The sequence below is a fragment of the Aquila chrysaetos genome, chromosome 9 (assembly GCF_900496995.4).
Source record: "Aquila chrysaetos chrysaetos chromosome 9, bAquChr1.4, whole genome shotgun sequence".
In the NCBI taxonomy this organism is placed as follows: domain Eukaryota; kingdom Metazoa; phylum Chordata; class Aves; order Accipitriformes; family Accipitridae; genus Aquila; species Aquila chrysaetos.
Window position 1 is genome coordinate 2,661,345 of NC_044012.1, and position 13,325 is coordinate 2,674,669.

The following is a 13,325-nucleotide window of genomic DNA, read 5'->3' on the forward strand; positions in this document are numbered from 1 at the left end:
AGCTAACAAAACCAGACTGAACCTGACTAAGCAGGAGAACATACCAAATTCCTCCAGAGTGCATGGCTTAGACTGGTAAGGCCTTGTCAAATCAAGGTGACAGCAGCAGGTACGGCAGTAAGTAGATAATCTGATCCCAATAGCTGTCACAGCACTACCAGGAAAAGCAAATGCTAATCACTTGTGGAAAAACCTACTCACCCATCAGAATGGTGGCTTTTTGTGAAGATAAAACAGAATTAATTTCATCAATGTCGCTTTTATCAGGACTGAGGTACGTGACAAACAAACACTAAGGGTCAGTCCTTGCCTTTTACTTCCTCAGCTGTAAAAAACTGTAAAAGTTGGGCATGGGAGAACAGTGAGAAATGACCCATGTCCACTCTTGCTGCAAGGCAGGTCGACTCGCTCCAACCATCTTTGGCTGACATTGTCCTCACAGGGTCTTAGACGTTTCACAGCCACCCCAGACAGTCTCTTCTCATGCCTCACTTGCCTGGCAGTCAGTGAGTTTTCTCTAACGTCTACATTAAAGCTTTCTCTGCTAATATATAAGCCAGCCTCCTCACCCTACCTGCTATGAGATGACTACAAGTTCTCCCCCCTTGAAAGCAAGCCAGGGGAGCCATCGAGACCAGGCAGACATGCTCTCTTACGAACTGATGGAGGAAAATTGGTGCTTGAGAGCACTTGAATGAGAGTATTGTATCTAGCCTGGTGATTGCAACAAAACCCAGGTGAGATACTAAACCCAGCTCTGCCACAGCCTGCCTTCATATTGCTGGGGATATAATTTTCCCCCAGTATTTCCTTTTCCATTAAAGTGAAACACTCCTCTCCTCTAAAATATTCTGAGATCCTGTGATGAAGGGGTTTGTAAAGGGAACTGAGTGTTGGCTAGGTGTTAATAGAGCACTGGTTATTTTTAAGTGAACTTGTATCTGCCTACTGAGGGGAAACAGGACTGATAACAGTATGCAATGGCCAGTCCTTTGTGTCCAAGAGAGAGCAGCACCTGCAAACCCCACTGCACGCTCTGGCTCTGGAGATGGTGTACCTCAATAACCAAGCGTGGGCTGTTCAGGCACCTCACGGCAGAATAAGTCTCCTTAGGTGAAACAAATGTGCCTGGACTTGTTCTTAGGCAAGCAAAAACACTGGATTAATACTGAGTCCCTGCTGGAACCACTTTCTCTGTCACCTAATTCCTTAGGATTTAAGAAGAGGGAGGCACTACCTGAATCAGTGAAAGGTGGAGAAAGTGAAATACAGAGGATTTCTTCACCTAAAGAACCTTCATTCACTTAAGTACGTTGTGCTGCTTTTCTCCTCGCAACCTGAAGCCTGGCCCTGGGGTTGGTTATCCATTTCCCACGAGCAAGAGCTCTGCACCTCCGCAGATGATGCAACGTCTCAGCAATTCTTGCACCATGGTGCAGTGGGAGCCGGCTCAGGGCCCTTCTCTGCAGAGGAGCTGACATCTGGTGGGACACGAAAGCCATTACAAGTCTTACTACATTCCAGTCTGGGTTGCATCAGACTTAGAATTTGAATAATGGGGGGAAAAACGGTTGTGTACATAAGGGCAGGGGATTTTAAGGTATTTCTGGCTGCTTTGCTCTTACGAGCAATATGACCTTTTCTGTCCAGAACTCACTTCTCACCCTGGGCTTTCTGGGGTTTCCTTTTACTCACTTCTTTTCTACCCAGTTCACCCAATTATTTATACTTTTCTTTAGAAAGGACAAAGTGGATTCAAAGATACCTGGGGTGCTGTGAATGGGGCTAAGCCCCAAATTGTGCACCTGGACCCAATCTCTCTACAAAACCCTGACCTCAGGATGGGGTGAGTCAGAGACCTGTGCAATGACATCGGCATTTAAGAGGAGTGCCTCTGCGTCACCTTGGTACATAAATGAGTGGAAAAATATCAAAACCTTCATAAATAAAATGGAAATAGAGCAAAACAAGCCTGATGACAGATAAGGAAAAAGCGTTTCAGCTGGTATGAGCCAGACTCCATCCCTGTTATTGTGAACCCTACTGCCGTCCACTGTGAAGATTAAGCATCTTTAAAGAAGCTTAGGTAGCCTAATTAATGGTTCACTAGCCTAATTAATGAAGATCCAGGCCAGACATAAAGACAGTCCAAGATTTCTGCTTTCTCATCACCGTTCTGGGAACTGGCACACTGACTCGAACAGATTGTGGGGGCCAATGTCACAAAAAGACGTGACAATAGCTGGACAGAGATTTTCTGTGCAGCTGCTGGAGCATTTTAATCAGGAGCAGCTTCAAGGCTGGGCTGGTAAATACTGCCATGGCTCAGTGACACCGCGGACACCCTACACACTTGAAATACCACCATCAAAGCTGCTCTGATGAAACAAAGGAGGCAAAGACCAGTCCCTGCAGCAATCCATGATGTCTGAAAAAGGACAAGCAAAAGAAGGCAGTGACACATGCAGAAGAATTTGTCTGCTCTATGAGGAAGTTTGCAGAGGCTGACTCAAATAGCATGAAAACATTAGTTCCTCGAAGAGCCCTGCCCTCCTATGCTTACTTATATGTGTGTACATGCACGTGTGCTTGTATAAAGTTAGCAAAACCTTTCTTTGAAAAGAAATTCTGGATTCTGGTGCTTATAAGCATGGTGGTAAATTGGAAAGACATGTTCAGTAAACAGTGGGAGCAGACCTTTCTCATGTGGCAGCTGTTCACAGTGAACAGCTGAAATAATTCAGCAGTCTTGCACCACTCGCTGGAAGAAAAGGTGCGTGCCCCATGAACAGGATCCCTTGGCAGCACAAGGCAATCAGCATTCACTCGTCACCCTTGTAGGCAGTTTCAGCTGTTTTACACAAATCAGCAAGTATATATTTCTCCCAGTGCACGGCCACCCTTAAAATGCTGATCAGCCTTGTCACTGAGCTGAGTATTTTGCTACCCTGACAAGGCTCCTCTATTTCATCTTCAAGGCTAGAAAACAGTGCTTGTGCAAAACGACCTTGTTTTCAGACCTAGAGCTACCTCCCACAAATGAGCCCGGCATGACGCTGAAGAATGAAACATTGCAGCAGGAAATACATATTAATGCTTCCTGCTCTGTATCTATGCTTCTTGTCCTGGCACTTTGTGAGTAAATTCATTAAAAACAAAGCAAGCACAGCCAGGCTGGGCAAGCTTCCCATGTACAGAATTATGGTGTGGAGGGGCTCAGTTTGATGTTAAACCCAAACTTACTATTTTAGGCATTAGCTGTTCATTTTGGTGCTGAAATGGAAGCATCTGCATTTAAAACCAGAGCTCAGAGAGCGGAGAGGCATCTCATTTCCTCCAGCTCAGTGGTGGAGACATTCTTACTTATTTGCTGTAGATCAGTGGTGGAGTCAGGTGAGAATTTATTTTACTGTGTCTGTGGTTTTTTTTCCTCCAGGTGTTTTCTCTATGTTAACTGTAGCTGCCATCTTCCTTATTACTAGTACTGATGCTAATAATTAGTGATATAATACCAGAGTCCTATAACATCCCCATCTAGAATATGTAAAATTGATACATCATTATTCATGATCAGAAATGTGAGTTTCTAAATCACTCTTCTCCTCTGTCTTGCTTTTTAATACTCTCTCTGCAGTTTTCTTTTCAAAAGCGCAAAAACCCCAATGAAGTCCCACTGGAATGGCAAAAGTAAGGGCTTTCACAGATTCGCTGAGAATGTGTGGCTTCAAGTGTGACAATTTGCTGATGGATTTCGATTGATGTCCCTTGGGATGTGTATCTGAATAAAGCCACGCTTTGTACTTCCCTCCAGGGAAGCCTCTGCCTTCCTCTGCTTCCTCTGTTTTCAAGATATTAAAGCACCAGTTTCAAAACAGAAAATTCAGGAAGCCAATTGAATGGCCATGAGATATTATCAGCTTCTGGTTATAAATGAGCCTTGAACGGAGCAAAGTACTGTTGCTGACTTGCAGCAGCTGCCTGCTTGGTCTGAATCCAGTTTCAGGTGCTACATGCGTAAGCTGGGGCTGAGGGGCCTCTGCTGGACTATGAGCATGGCCAGAATAAAACCCCAGACTTTCTGTTATGAGGGACTTTTTCCAAAATGAGCCTTGGCTATGCATATGGCTTTCCTTGACCCCCAGCTGTATTTGCCTTTGGAGATAAATGACTTTGAAACGCTGTCACCAGAGCCCAGGGGAGCAGTTTTTGTGATTTTTCTCTTCCTTATTTTACACAAGCAGAGGAGCAAAATTGCAATCTGAGCCTGGAGGAGACTGAGGCACCTGGGTTTTGACTTGTCACATGAAGCTTTCCTGCATGAGTTACACACCACAGAGCATTTAAAGAAAATAATTTTTCCTGGGCATCCTGAAGTGTCCCAGGGCACATGCAGCACTCGGGAGCCCTTAGCCTGCTAAATTCAGCTGTCCCTCCTCCCAACAAACTTCCAAAATCTTTTCCAACACACTGGCATTCCCGGGCATTACGCTGGCATGACTTTGTGTTCCCTTGCAGTGCTTTCCTCTCGCTCCACAGGCCTACAGCAAAATCCGATTGCAGTGGATCCTACCATTATGGTTGAAGCGGTCCCCAGTCAGCAGCCCAACGGTTCTCTCTGTTTGCAGGGCTTATCTTCGTTCTCATCTTTCTATACAGACAGCGTCAGAACACTAACACACCAGCTCTTCCTACAATTGCAATGCATTTTTGGTTGATTTAGTTACTGTGCTGTCAGCATGTCCTCACGCTTAATCTGTGTCATTAATTCCTTCCTTGCTACTGGCTTCAGAAAGCATTAACAAGGGAAAAATAAATCAAGAGTCAGAGCACAAAGAAGACTTGTGGGAAAAAGCTTTTGAGTCTTTTCTGAAGCTTTCATGCCTGTTATTCTTTACTTTGCTGATACAGCTGGATTTACCATCCTGTTGAATGAGCATATTCCAGACTATAAAAAAATAACAAAGTAAAACCACGTGCTCTTTGTATAGGTCAGAACTGGAGATGGGCTGCCAGATATAACAGCATAGGACAACTTCATAGCAGTAGAACGAAATGTGCAAACACAGGCAAAGTTGAGCTTATGCTATGTTCCTCAAAACAAAGCGGAAACAAAAACTGAGACGTAACAGAAATGAGAGTGTGAGGACATCTGTGTGTGGGAGCATGTGTGTGTGCGCCTGAACTCGGCCGTGTTTGGGAGCACACATCTGTCTCCCAGCTGGGTGAAGATGTTTGTGTGAACATGTCGGAGTACATCCGTGCACATCGTGTGGGAATGTGGAGTGGCCTCTCCTGTTCAGGGTGATGGGAAGCCTGTGAAAAGAGCTCACCCGAGTCAGTTTTGGAGTCTTAAATTCATGTTTTGGGGCATTGGTGCTCTCATGTCACCAACCTTAGTCTCATCTATACAGTCAAGGTGTCCATCGGATCCCTTCAAGGAAGACACAACTCTTAACAATTACCGTCATTGCTACAGCAGGATTTCTCACCATGGTGGAGCAGGGGTACATTTATGCCTGAGAATTTCATGCCCTGTTTCATGCTTATATTGTGCTTTGTATTTTCAAAGTGCAGTGCAAAGTTTTCTTTGTCCTTTCATCCTCTTTTTTCACATAATCCATGAGAAACTAGACTATATAGTTCAAGAGATCAGAGAACTCACACCAAGAATGTTCTACCCCCACGCAGTTCCCCACATGGTGGCTAGCTCCAAATGACCCCGAACATCTGAAACTACACTCAGAAATATGGAAAATAAGTTTTGAGAACGCAATTTGAGCTCACAGAGCTGAGGATCTCTGCATACTCGGTTATGGAAATAACCGTGAATGATGCAGCACCAAAGAGGCCGATGCAAATGGGGACAGGTGGGGCAGGGTGTGCAGGAGGTGAAACCCCCAGTAAATTGATGCCTGGTGAAGACTTCAAGAGCAGGTTTCACAAAGGTGCAGCCTTTTTCATTTCAAAGTCCCCCTAAAAAGAGTTAGAAGAAGATCTGGCCCCAGAGGAATCAGTGACCAAACTGTAGATATCAGGAAAGGATGGGATGTGTTTTCACACACTGGTGTCTTTTTGAGGTTAAAGACCAAGAAGCAGCAGGGAGACTTCCTAGCCTGTGTGTAGCGCCAGGGAACTCAGCAGAGCTCCCACGTCTTATGTCGGCTGAGAAATTGCCCCATTCGCTTGACCTCGTCTCTCCGTAGCTTTCTGTTCTCTTCCTGCGCATAAACATTGACACGCTGCAGCTTTAGTTGTAACCGCAATGTTTTCAGAACAACCAGACAAACAAAATGCTGGTTGAGATGTACGTTGTCTGCAACCTCAAAGTATTTTCCCAGCTCTTCCTTTCACGCTTCAGGGCTGTGTTTCCAGGATCAGAGGTTCAAGCGTAGGCAGGTGTTCAAAGCATGGGATCCATCCTGCAATTTCCAGGGCACGTACTGGATGTTTGGGTTAACTTGGTGGGCGTTGAACTGTACCTTCAGTGGGTATCCTCGCTGGTTTGGGGTTAGGCGGAGGGTTGGCCAGTGATGAAAATCACCCTGCTTCCAGGCAATGTGGGGTTTTGTGGGAATTCAGTGAAAAATACAATGATTGTACTCCATCCCTGGGAGTGAGAGACAATCACAAAGGCAATTTTGAAGCCCAGGGGGATGAAAGGAAACTCACACCTCAAAGATGTATTTGAACTCATATTTACAGTGGACATGCTGGTTAGATGTTCGAAGTAGGCGTTCTCCCAGAAATTTTACCTGGGCTCAGCAGCTGCGTGAAATACCACTTAAAAAAACAAATCATCATCATTCCTTCCCCACCACCAAGGTAAAAAAGCAGCTGCCTGCCATCGCCTCACAGCACCCGCCGTTCCCTTCAGCTCTCCACCACCTCATGTCTGTGCGACTGGCCCGGATAAACCCCCTTTCCAAAACTCTGCAGCTGAAAATGAAAACACTTGCGCAGCCCCCCAATCCCTGAGGTAGTTATTCAGCCCGTGGTTCATTTTTATTTCTGCGCAGCACCTCTCCCAGGCCTGGCTCACGCCTTCAGGTGGCTCCTAGGCCCTTTGCTTCTCAGGGAGGGGCCATTTTGTGTGAGGTGGGGGGCCATTTTGCGGGTTCAACGGTCTCCTCAGGGCAGGAATAAATAGCAACACGCGTCAAACGGGAGTCTGGACTGTGAGGGTGGGTGACAGGCGGTGTGTGGAGCCGCGTTAAAGCCTCTCCCCGGCCCGGTGGGGCTCACAGGGCCCGGCCGGGGCAGCCCCTGTCCGCCGCACTCCCTCAGCCCCACGGAAGGGAAGGCAGCAGGCCGATACCGGCCGCGACGAGTCCGCCCGACCTGCAGAGGGACCCCGCGGCCACGGCCGCTCGGGCAGGAGGCGGGCCGCGGCCTGGAAGTGCCGGGCCGAAGCGGGCGCCGCTGCCCGCCCCGCGGTGCGCCCTGGGCGGCTAGGGCGGAGCGGCGAGCGCGGTGCTTCCCGCGCGGCCTAGCGCGGCCTTTCAGCCATGGGGAAGAAGGGGAAGCGGGAGAAGAAAGGGAAGGGGGCCGAGAAGACCGCCGCGAAGATGGAGAAGAAGGTGTCCCGCAGAGCCAAGAAGGAGGAGGTGAGTGGCGGCAATGGGGGGGCTCCGGTAGCCCCGGCCCGCGGGGCTTGGGCCTCCCCTGGGGCGTTGCGGCGCTCCTTCGGGCCCTCTGTGGGTCTCGGGGCGTTTTGTGAAACTACAAACTCGCTACGGCTACAACTCGCTGGAGTCCCGTGGGTGCCCGCAGGCCATCGGCCGGGTCGAAGATGTGCAGGCGGAGGGGTTTTGAGGTCAGTGCGCGCCTCGTGAAACTTTTTAGGGTTAGTGTTAGGGCGGTCCTGGTGAAAAAAAGCGGTGTTCACACCTGCGGGTCAGCGCCTGGCGAAGGGCTGCGAAGCCATCAGCGCCTGTGTGCGAGGGCACTCGGAAAAGGGGATAAAGGGTGAAATGAAAACTGCTGCCAGGAAGGCTTTTGCCATATCGCTGACAGGCTGGGTGCAGCGTGTGCCGGCAGGTGTAAAAGGAGGACAGAAAAAATGCGGTTTAAGGGTCCTTCTTGCCTTCCATCTCCCCCATCCTTTTCTTCTGGTCTTAAAAGCAAATGAGAATGTTTATCTCACACCTAGAGTGGGTGCTTGTATTTAGGCCTCAAAACAGCTACCTTTACCTGGTCAAAATGTGGTGTTACCAGCATAATGCAAAGCTTAAGACATGGAAAGTGCCAGCGTACATGTCTACTGGCTGCAGGGAGAGCTGATGCCATGCTGCAGGGGCAAAATCCCCATATTTTGGAAATCTCTGCTTTGACCACACGTTCAGAAAGATTAATTGAAAGGAGGTGGTGAGCAATGGGGGTTGTAGGAGAGACCGTGAGTCGGAAACTCCCCATAGCTGCAATCCTGCTTCTGCCCTTGCAACTTGGTGTATCTGCGGTTTTGGAGGCAGATTTTCTTTCTAGTTGACAGGAGTTGAAAGGGAATAAAAATACGTGCAGGTTTCTCGCCAGCTAAAGTATGAGCTGGGAATAGAAAAGAGTTTCCAGTTCCATTTAGGCATTTTCCATTGCAGACAAAGAAGAGGACTAGCTAGATTGTGGCATATAGTTTTTCATCACTTTTAGGGCTTAAGTGATTTGCATTTACTTGCTGCTTTGTGTGGTGTTTCTGCTGCAGGAATAGCAGGTGTGCAGCAAATGGTCTTTGCATACCATCCTTTTAGGACTCTTCTGAGCAACTTGTTAGTGTTTTAGGGGAGACCAATCTTTAAAGCATATGTGGAAGTACTCGGCATCCATTTCTTGTAGTTGAATGAAGGGAACCCAAGCAGACAATTTTTTTTAAAAAAGGGAAATCATGAGGGTGAGTACTGGTTTCATGTGGTGTGCAGGTGGCTGGCTCTGTGCATGTCAAGGAACTTATGTCTGGCTTTTTATTTGCAGGAGGATCTTGAAGCCCTGATAGCAGAATTCCAGAGTTTAGATGCTAAAAAGACCCAAGTAATTGAGTCGTCCTGCCCACCCCCCTCACCCAGGTAAGAGATTGTACAAGGCTTTGTCTGTCACTTATACAGCAGTTGGTGGTGCTTTTAATGACGTTTATTTATGTAAAGTTATTTCCCAAGACTGTAAGGCATGATATCTGGCATAGCTGATATCTGGAGTTACAAAATATCTGGTATATTGAGTCCTTGGTTAAAAAAGGGACCAAAAGCTTTTTTTTGGCCTTAAAATCCCCTTTTTAATCATCCCATCAGCACAAGGGAGGCAAAGCAGAGTTAGATTGTAGGCTTTTGAGGAACAATAAAAGTTAAGAGGAAGTTCTGGCTTTGGACTAGAAAGCTGAAAGGACTTAAGAGGCAAAAGGATGTGTCATGAGATAGAAGACACTTGTCCACATACTTACAGGTTTTGTATTTCTGTTCCCTGTGGCTTGTTAAAGAAATGCCTTTCTCTGTGATACCTGCTTTGCTCTCTCTGTAGTGGGACAGGTCAGTACACTACTGTTAATCTCACAGGGCTGTTACAGTGGTCAGTTAGTTCCTCCTTGGGAGTGGTAGGGATCTGTCTCTGCATGGTGCAAAACACTTTGGTGGTATGTAGATGAGTAATGACCAGTGGTGACTGCAGAATAATGACGCAGATAAGTTGATACGAGACAGCCCGGTTCTACCCATAGTTCTGTGCCTTCATAAAACTAATTTTTGTTCTTGACACACCAGCATTAAAATTCAAGAGCTCACGTCAAAAGGCATGTTAAATGACAGTGTAACGTGTGCTCCTAAAATAGGAGAAGATTTCAGACAGTGTCAAATTAATCTTGCTGGAAGTTTTAAGAAGTTAATTTCTTTGAGAAGTTTTTAGCCCTGGGGTGAATATCACAGCCTAGTAATTTGGCAGATGATGGAGAGACCTTTGTGGCTAGAGGGCAGAGGTGCTAGTGCTAGCTAAGTTAAAGGCTGCAAGCTTCTGAGTTTTACAAGACTCTTACACATCTACTGTTTTGGCCATCCCTCTTTCTTTTGCAGGCTGAACGGCTCCCTCTCTGCTCACCCTGAGAAAGATGAGTTGATCCTTTTTGGAGGTGAATATTTCAATGGCCAAAAAGTAATGTATACTTCCATTTCTTCTTTATTCTACCCTCTCCCTGGCTTTTACTGTAATTTGCATGAGTCTCATTTGAGGCGAAATTCAAGGCAGCAGTCATAAAATATGTATTTGTCCCTGAATGAGAGCAAAATAGCCTTTTAATTCTGCCGTGATACTGTCTCATGCCTGAACAGTTGGCAGGAAGGAGACATGCTAGAACCCATTAAGGAGTTAGAGTGATTGTCTCAGCATAAATATTTCAGGGCTTCATAATTTCTCCAGACTTAATTGTAGCCATATCTGCCCCTCACTTTTGATAACTGTTGAAGAATCTCTATCTTCCACCTTTCAAAACAAGATACTTCTGCAGTTTTGCTGCTGGCAAGGCATTGCCTGCCTTGGAGATGTGTACAGTAGCAAATATTTGCAAGTGGGAACTCTTGTTACTGAATTTCTGCAAGTTGCAAGTGTTTATTGTGCTCCTGGAGACAAACTGGTCTTTATGACCCTAAGAAGCTGTACATACTGTAGCTTGAAAATTCAAGTCTGCCAATGATATTTGGCTGCCTTAGGATAACGCAATGTGATGTGCAAAACTAATTCTGCTTGCTTCACTACATTAAGCTGTTCCTGTCTCAGGAGTTGAGCAGCACTTTGGGCAACTTCAACCTACACATCTGTGTTAAGCTCCAACTTCTTAAGTCCTCATACCTCAAGCTGTCACAGGCTTAACCACGGGTTTGGGAAAGAACAGCCCAGTCCAGTGGATCACTCTGAGGAAGTTGCTGACTCCCAATCTAGTGGAGGAGGTTGTTGTCTTCCTTCCCTGCCTGATGAGGCAGGTGAACTGTTGCTTTGCAAAGCTGGTGCTGTGCTCCTTGTCCCCCAAACTCACAGATAACCCTCAGGGGTGCCTGTGCTTGGACAAAATGACCCTGTCCAATGGAGAGCTGTGGTGATGTGTATTTTCTCTTCCTCTCTAACAGACGTACCTGTATAATGAACTGTATATTTACAACATCCGCAAGAACAGCTGGTCTAAAGTAGAGATCCCCAACCCACCACCAAGGCGATGTGCTCACCAGGTAAAGTACAGCATGCCAGAGCAGCAGTTGGAATTATTGTAATGCTGTGCTAGAGATGGATGGGAGTTGGTTTGCTTTTTTTTTCCTCTGAGGGTTTCTGGCTTCCTTTCATTCTCCTTGTAATGGGCTGCCAATGGTGTCACTTCATCTCTTCTGCTGAGGGGGCCCGTACAAGCCTGTCCAAGGTGCTTGTGCTTTCTGACCACTGGGTGGCCTCTGGAAATGTTAAGCATGGAATGAAGATTTGGGGTTGTATCTGTTGGGTCGGCAGGACTCAAGCGGGACTCATGGGGGCGAATTGTTTTGAAGATGGACTCCCTTTGCTGCATTATACAGGGACCAGGTCAACCATCCATAATCCCAGGATGGCACTGAATTTTCAAAATGCTGGTCAGGGTATAACTTTGAATTTGACCAAAGTGCTATGAATGGCAGAGTTGCTGTGCATGATTATTTCCTTAATGCCCATAGGCCTACATCTATGGGCATTATAGATACTGCCACTCCAGCAATGTGAGTAACTCCATTACTACAGGGTATCCCGACTAGGATGTAGCAGTTGGGCTTTGCCAAGCGTCCCAACTGTACAACACGATGGACTGCTGGCACTGACTGTGTGTCCTGTCTTTGGGTTGTGATTTTTTTTTTTTTCCTTGGCAGATGGGCTGTTTTTCTTTTGTCTGCAAAGGCAATAGAGAAAGTTGTCTAAATTTTCTCTGGGATACCATGACACTCCCCTAGAATTCACCTCTCTGGTGCCTGTGTCATTAAGGTCACTGGCTGGTTGTGATGATGAAGGATTTGGATTTGTTTACTTTATGTGAACACCTACACATTAGAAACTGGACCAAAGACTTGTATTTTTTGCAGGTCTTTGGCCCTCACCAGCTGTCTGATAGATTATCTTACCTGTCGCAGCAAGTGGCTGGGTGACTGGTACATTTCAAAAGCTGCTGTACAGGATGGGAGTGTTATTTTCCTACCCGTGGCTAAAGCTCTTTAGAGCTTCCTGGTAAGATCTAATGCCCTGGATAGGTTCATATATCCTTGTTATGCTACGCCTAAATGCCAGTCTTGCTCTGAGCTGTGTGTTCTTTCTTGAATTGAAAGGTTCTGACTTGATTTTTGGGCTACCTTGTGGTGCTTAAAATAGAACTTGATTTCAGAGGCCAAATTCCACAAGGAGACCATAAATTCACTCATTTCCCTAGGTGAAAAGGAGGTTGCTTTGTGGGTGTGGAGTTGAGAGGTGCTTGTTCGGGTGTTGGTAGCCAGCAGGTGGCTGTCTAGCAGCTGAATCTGAACTGAGCAGGCAGCCTGCGCATCAGAGAGCTGCAACTGGATTACAACAAAAATAAAAGGAGAAACCTATCTGAGGAGTCCTGCTTCAACAAGAAGTTTTCTCTCATAATTAATTATAGTTGCACAGGAGACAGTTCAGCCTCATTAGTTGACTGGTTTGTTGTCTTCCTTGTGACTATTTTTAATGCATATTCTGCATTAGCTCAGGGGTAAAGAGAAGCGTGTCCATGGGTCTGTATGTGCATGTTTTGAGTCTTACTTGTCATCTGTGGTCTCTGACACGAGATCCTCTGTTTGAGTTACACTGGCTTCATTACATCTGTTCAACAGAGCTGAGGTGAGAATAGCTATGGATGGGTGTTGTCAGTTGTTTAAGGAAAAAGCTTGGCTGTGTAATGAATTTCGAGACAGCTCTTCAAAGGGTCACGCACAAGTATGAGCGGGCTGTTTTATGTACCTTCCCCTTAAGCTTTTAAGCTCTAGATACTCATGAAAATCAGGCATGTATCCCCTTTGTTTAGGTAACTTCATGTTCCCACAAATCCTGCTTGCAAACACACCCTGTATTTTCTCATGTGTTTAATCATTGCATGTATAGGCTGGTTTATGTCAGGGCATGGTCATGTGTCTGATGCTAAAAATCTACTTTGCTGTTTGCTGGGAAAGATAGGCAGGTAATGAAGCCCTTCTGGATAAAGAGATCATAATCCCAATGTTGATCTGTGATGGGTACCCTAGAAAAAAAACATGTGGAAGAATTTGTTTATAGTGTAAACAACTCAAGATGTCCCAGTCAAGGAAGAAATTTGCACAGTCACAAAGTTTCATTTT

General features: G+C 46.2%; 1 protein-coding gene across 6 annotated transcripts in view; it reads left to right on the top strand.

Annotated features, from left to right (window-relative positions):
* The first annotated feature begins 7,388 nt into the window (after window positions 1-7,388).
* The window catches only part of KLHDC4 (kelch domain containing 4), a 29,088-nt gene continuing 23,151 nt past the window's right edge, over window positions 7,389-13,325 (top strand). The window contains exons 1-5 of one of the 6 annotated variants that reach the window (XM_030023909.2): window positions 7,566-7,604; window positions 8,962-9,053; window positions 10,047-10,102; window positions 11,094-11,192; window positions 12,063-12,204. Coding sequence is in view for 2 of the 6 variants with exons in the window: in XM_030023907.2 (XP_029879767.1) it covers window positions 7,506-7,604; window positions 8,962-9,053; window positions 10,047-10,125; window positions 11,094-11,192 (369 nt within the window). In the remaining 4 variants the exon portion in view is untranslated. Of the gene's footprint in view, window positions 7,605-8,961; window positions 9,054-10,043; window positions 10,126-11,093; window positions 11,193-12,062; window positions 12,205-13,325 lie in introns of those variants that run through there. The other 5 variants (XM_030023907.2, XM_030023906.2, XM_030023908.2 and 2 more) reach the window with 5 other exon arrangements.